Genomic DNA, 6,605 nt, shown 5'->3' with positions numbered 1-6,605 from the left:
ATGGGACATCTATATTTCATGTGACCATTTTGATTACAATAATGACAAACAATCTTATGATCATTTGTGGAGGTAGCTTTAACAAAACAATTCTTATAATACTTTTGCTTCAAGTTAGGCTTATACCCAAGTCCTCCTTTATCAAAAACACATTTTTGGGAGTTAAGCATGTTATCCAACATCTTTTGCTCATTTGTAAATTTTAGAACATCATTACTAAGTTCAATATTCTTTTTCTTGAGCATTTCATTTTCCTTTTTCAAATCATCTACATGTGACTCTAAATACTCATGTAAAGTGCTAGGTTTTTCATTTGATAATGCAACTCTATTATGCAAGGTTTTATTCTCTAATTCTAATCCTTTAATCTTCTCATTCAATGACTTATTGCATTTTTGCATGGCATCCTTTTCATTTGTAAATTCTAGCAAGTGCTTTTTAAGGCATGCATTCTTTTTACCAATTTTCATTAACTCATCATGCATTTATTTAAAAGCATCATACAATTCATCATAGGTTGGATCACTTACCTCTTTGAGATCATCATCATCTCCTATTGCCATAAGTGCTAGGTTTGATACTTCTTGCGATTCTTCTTTATCGCTTGAATCTTCATCGCTATCATCCCAAGTAGCAACCATAGCTTTCTTCTTGAGTTTGTTGAGAAGTGGGCATTCCGATCTTATATGGCCGGGCTTTTTGCATTCATAGCATATGATTACCTATTTCTTCTCCTTTTGGTTTTTGAAGTTTCTAAATTTTCTTCGGTCACCGGTTTTCTTGAAAAATTTTCTGAACCTCCTTGCTAGCATAGCCAACTCCTCATCATCCGACTCACTTTCTCCATCACTCTCATATTTTGTGGCTTTGAGTGTAATGTTTTTCTTCTTTTCCTCATTTCCTCTTTCGGCTGCCAAATCTTCCTCATAACAAATAAGAGAACCAATTAAATCATCAATAGGTAAGATATTCAAATCTTTAGCTTCCTCAATGGCAGTCCTTTTTTATCTACATTCCTTAGGTAATGACCTAATGATTTTCTTAACTTTACCCCAAGTGTTTCTCACACTTATACACTCGCAATTTGATAAGAAATGAAAATTACAACAAAAATTCTCTTTAAGAGTGGATATGCAAATAATAGCTCACAATGATTCAATCTATGATGATTTGCGTTTTGGAAGCTCAATATATGTTGTATGATCTTATATTTGCTTGCATTCGTACTTAGAATGAAGTTTGAGTTGAGTTTTTATAGTGAAAGCCCAAAAACTAGCCGTTATAGGCAAATTCCCGCGCTCAAGCGGTTAGCCGCTTGATTATCCGGCTAGCCACTCAAGAATAGTGATATTACCGTTATTTTTGAATTTTGCTAAAGTAACACTGTTCACTGAAATTACACTTTAGCCTAAAACTTTCTATAATTATATTATGGCCTAAAACGTCATAAAACTTTACAAATAGATCCAATTTCAGAACTTCCTAAGAATAGTTGTCTTTCTCAAACTTTCTGAAATTATGATATGGCCCCAAAGATTTTAGTATTTCGCACAAATGTCATTTTTAACATAATACCCATATTTTTTCAAAGTTCTCAAAACCTTTCACTTTAGTCCAAAATATTCATAAATTATAGTATGACCCAAAACATTTCAAATGTTTGGAAAAACGTCCAACTCTGAAATTTAATACTTATTTAAAATCAAAGATTTCAAATCTTAGCATTTAAGTTCAAATTACTTAAATCCACAACATACTTTACTTTATAAAAATAAAACATTTTAGTTAATGAAAAGTATTTAATTAAATTAATCTCTTGAGCTTCTCAAATGCTAAATCATGCATCAATTAAATCATACCGGCTTTACAAGAATTTATCACACTAATTTGTTCGTTGAGCACTAAACTATATTATTGATGCGCCGTTGTCCGTTGAGTGTCTTCAATCTTGATTTCACTTAATTCACTTGCATAAATATTATCCTTCAAAAGTCATATATGGTTAATTAATAAAACGATGAACAAATTACTTAAGTTTAAAAGGTTCTGTCATATCAACAAGTGAAATGTTGTTTGAAGTTGAGGATACTAACAAGTCATTTATGATTAATAATAAAAACTCATATATGGTTAATTTAGAGGATCTTACGTGCGACTATAAACTGTGGCAAATCAGTAGTCTACCATGTAGTCATGCTCATTTAAGGACTACTTATAAAGCATATGTTGCTTTTTGCTTCGCAAAAAAGGCTTTTTAAAAATGTTATTCGGACATAATTCATTATCTGCTCAACAAGTCTAAGTGGTCACATATAGAGACTGATGAAACTCTACCTCAAAATGTATATAGACCACTTGGTAGGCCCAAGACTTATAGAAGAAAGAAGCCTGGTAAAGCACCATCCTACAAAAAAATTCATAGTTTCATGTACATACTACAGAGGCATTGGACACAATACAAGATGTTATTATTATAATATAGCCAATGCAAGCAAATAGACTAGAATAATGATAGCAAAGCGTATTCTCCCATGTGTTCATAAATTTATGTTTTTTCCCCCTAACTACCACCATATGTTTTATTATCCTTTAACAATCTTTTATTATATTCATAATATTTAGGCGCATCGAAAGACTTTGGCAGCAGCTTCAAGCTCTGGTGAATTTTCCAAAAATAAATGTTTCTGCCTCAATGACAAGGATAAACACACCTACACAAGAAAAAAAGGGTTCTGCTACTCTCACAACTATAGCACCTATATTGACATCAACAACAACACCAACATAACCATCTAGTGTTGCAGGAAATAATGACATTACATCAAGTTTTTTTAAGTTTCATATTCAAAGGCATGACATATGTTGAATATTTAGAAGATGGAGTTAATGATTTTGTTTGCTTATCAATGTAAGTTAATTTTAAAAATTTTAGCATAGATGGAATATCAATGTGATATGAGTAACATGTGATATCAGTTTGTTCAAAACATGTTCATGATTGTGTTGTGTTTGTTGCTCAATATGTAAGTGCCAACAAGGGGTTTAGCAAACATACGACGAGCTAGACAAATGTTGGAAGTTGCATTTGAAATGCCACATACAATAGGAATTGAAATTACAGAAGAAACAACTACTCCAAGAGGCCCTTCTAATTTGCCTTTCGTACAAGAAAGACGAAAGGAGATTTAATGAGCAAATCGGTCCTTCGTATTTACTATAAGTTGTTTAATATGCCGTTGGGTTCAAATGTCTTTCAATGATGCATTTAAATTTCCTATATTGTGTTAAAATACTTATAAAGTATTGTTGTTGTGTTTTATTGCAAAGTACGTTTGAAGTGAAGGCATAGGACAACATCATTCATTTTAGCACACTCACCACAAACAAATGATAATGGTCATTTTATGTAACTTTGTATCTATAACACACTGTTAGGGCAGTGATTATGATAGTTAGAAAGAATCATAGTGAGTCTAATTTTTTTGGAGTGTTGTAATTCATGTTTTGGACAAAGATAAAAGGAGCAATAGTAGAAGGGTACAAATAGTCACTTGAATTTTTATGAAATATTCATTGCAACATACATATATAAAAAAAGAACAACTCGTGTGCTATCAAAATATAATGAACTTTTGATAATGAAATACAACACTTTGATTGCTTATGTTCATTCCTTATTTATCTCTTCCTCTTATTTGATTTTGCAACAAGCTTGACAGCTATTATCTTCAGCTTTTTATTTTCATGATGGAAAATATGTTTCTCTTCTTCATCTTGCAACTTACCCAGCCATTGTGCAATCACCTTGTACTCAAGGCTAGATGGTCCCCATCACCTGAAGTAATCACATCCCGACTTTTCACATTTGTAATAAAGCCTCTTAAGATTTGTAGTAAATTTAGAAACTTTAATTGTTGCTCGTTCACTACAATAAGTACACGATTTGTTTTTAAACTTGATGACTTTGTCATTCACTTGCAACTTCGCTTTTTTGTCTTCATAAAAAAAGCTAATGGAGCTTCCCTAAGAGGATGGCATTCTCATTGCTTTGTTGGAGCTTTTAAAGCAATAGCTGGATTTCAATGCTTTGGGTTGGTGATGCATGTACATGGGTCTTTGTAATCATGAGATAATGCTATCACAAAAAATTGAATTTTTAACTAATGGTGTACTTGTAATTTGCATGACATAGCACAACTACATATGGGTCCAAAAATTTTTTTAATTTGATTTTTATGCCATTATCGTAATTTACATATAATGGCATGGCTTGTAATTACTTAACTAACATGTCTAATTTAAGGAATTTATTTAGGTTTATTAAATCATTTGCACACTTTATTTTTTTAATCTCTTTTTCACTATTTACATATTAATATTTTAATAGTTAACTTTTACATTTTCAATGACTTATCATAAATAAACTATTTTTATTCAGCCTCACATTGTCGTTATAAGAATATTATGTTAGGGTAGGGGTACTTTCGTATTTTCATTAGTCAACGGAGGTTAGTGGTTAAAGATAATGTTTTTTTAGGTAGCTTGATGTTTTTAATAAGAGTGATGATACAACCACAAACTCTTATACAAATTTATCTTGTACAAACTGACATGACATTAATTCATTGGTTGAATGAAAAATATAAAATAATAAAAATAAATCATGTCGGTGAAGTGATATTTAATTCAATCAATCTTATCATACCACATCAATTTGTACAAAATAAGTTTGTACAAGAGTTTATAGCTATATCATTACTCTTTTAATAATAAGAGGATAATTTAGAGATTGTCACTCAGAGAGGGTAACTGAAAATTTATCCTTATAATAATAACAACAACAATAACAATAATTACAATGAGACGGTAGCTATAGTGGAGCTGCTCTATTGTGGAGTATTAATGATGACTGTCAGATTCCAACATGGTTGGACTTTCATAATAATATTAGTTTCTCTCTCTTATCTTATTATTATTATTTTTATCTCTTTTGTCTTTTTTTTTCTTTTTCTCCTCTTCTTCATTTGTTGTTCTATTTTTTTTCTTTTATTCTTCATTTCTTTTTCTCTTTTTTTTTTATTTCTTATTTTTCTCTTCTTTCTTTTCTTCTCCTTTTACTCTTCATCTTCAAATCAAGTGGAAAACATCGTTCATGTTGCACAACGATAGGCTAAGCAATTGCGATAGTGCTGCATGACGAGATCAATGGCTCTATTCTGATTTATATTGAAACAACAATAATTACCTGATGAAATGGATTGGGGGGTTTTGAGTTACTGTGATATTCAATTATTTTTTGCTTTTGTATTTTTTAATATTTAAATAGAGAACAAAGTTGTAATAATAAAATTTGAGTGGGATATTTTAAGGAGTTTTGGAAATGGATCAAACTCTTGTTTGTCTCTTTATTCTACCAAGAAAACAAGAGTTGATTTTAATTGCAAATTTCGATTCTCTAATCTAGTAAGTAAACCCATCATAAATTAATTTTATCTCACAGTTATATAATAAAATTTTTTATAAAATATTTATTATTTTTGTTAAAATTATTATAAATTGTATATACTATACAATATTATTTTTTTTATTTTAGAGTTACAACATTTTTTCCTTACAGAAATTCAAAACCTCGAATCCATTTCGGTGGAGCAATAACTATGGCGTCCCACTGGAGCCCTTGACGACGAATAAAGAATTATTATACAATTTATAATAATTTGAACAAAAATTCTTTTTTGTCTATTATATCTATTGCTCCACTATCTCTCTTATTGGTGTTTGTGTTAGTGTTAAGAATCCAAAGCCTCCTAGAGAAAGAAGAAATGAAGGTGATGCAGCATATTTGTTCCCTATTTTGGGAGAAAACACCACCCCTTTTGCCGATGATATTGAGGGAATCCTTGGTTCTATTGGAGCTGATTGTGAGGACAAGAGGCTTGAACTCCTTCTATTAGAAGGTAATGGCAAAGACAAAACCGAGTTATTCGCATCTAGGCGGGGGAAATTGGCCAGAATGTCTTCTAATGGTGGAGTTGTAGTTGCTGCTACTCTGCAGGTGGTGCAAAAGCTGCCCAAGCTATTGTTGAGACCAAGAAAGAGGAGAAAGTGGAGGACAAAGAACAATCTAATGACAATATAGGCTTCGGTCTTTTCGACTCAAGAGTTACAATGCTTCCTTAACATCTTTCTCCTCAATTGCAAATTTCTAATTGGACTTATTATTTATTTATTTATTTTTTTGTAGTTATGTAGTTCTTAGTTTAATCTTTCTTTTGGGGTTATTTTTCGCCACCCCCCATATGTTTCGACAAATATTACCGTGCACCCACTTATTTCAACAATGATCGCTATGCACCCATTCCGTTAAGTTCTCCCGTTTAATTTAACGATTGTTACTGTTATTTTGGTGAAAGACGATTTTGTCCACAATTTGAATTTCAAATTATTAAATTACAAAAAATGCATCAATCACCGACAAAGTGCACGTTGAATTGGGAAATTGTCTGAAAAACTGTTACAGCCAAAAGTCAAAATTACCCACAAAATTTAACATATTTACGAGTGAAAAATTACTATTTTACCCTTAAAAAATAATGCTCCAAAAG

The 6,605-nt window shown here is 31.2% G+C and overlaps 1 protein-coding gene across 1 annotated transcript; it reads left to right on the top strand.

Annotated features, from left to right (window-relative positions):
* Nucleotides 1-5,657: 5,657 nt before the first annotated feature.
* Nucleotides 5,658-6,180, top strand: LOC18055957 (60S acidic ribosomal protein P2B). The gene is made up of 3 exons (XM_024177697.1): nucleotides 5,658-5,662; nucleotides 5,788-5,957; nucleotides 6,056-6,180. The coding sequence occupies exons 1-3, from the start codon at nucleotides 5,658-5,660 to the stop codon at nucleotides 6,178-6,180; spliced, it is 300 nt and encodes a 99-aa protein (XP_024033465.1).
* Nucleotides 6,181-6,605: the final 425 nt, after the last annotated feature.

The sequence above is a fragment of the Citrus clementina genome, unplaced genomic scaffold (assembly GCF_000493195.1).
Source record: "Citrus clementina cultivar Clemenules unplaced genomic scaffold, Citrus_clementina_v1.0 scaffold_1, whole genome shotgun sequence".
Classification (NCBI taxonomy): Eukaryota; Viridiplantae; Streptophyta; class Magnoliopsida; order Sapindales; family Rutaceae; genus Citrus; species Citrus x clementina.
The sequence above is the reverse complement of the archived record's forward strand: the minus strand, read 5'-3'. Positions and strand labels throughout refer to the sequence as shown.

Excerpts from the sequence above, each read along its gene's own strand:
- LOC18055957 (XM_024177697.1), top strand. Across the intron at positions 5,958-6,055 it reads TGAACTCCTTCTATTAGAAG|GTGGTGCAAAAGCTGCCCAA; the intron begins GTAATGGCAAAG and ends GCTACTCTGCAG.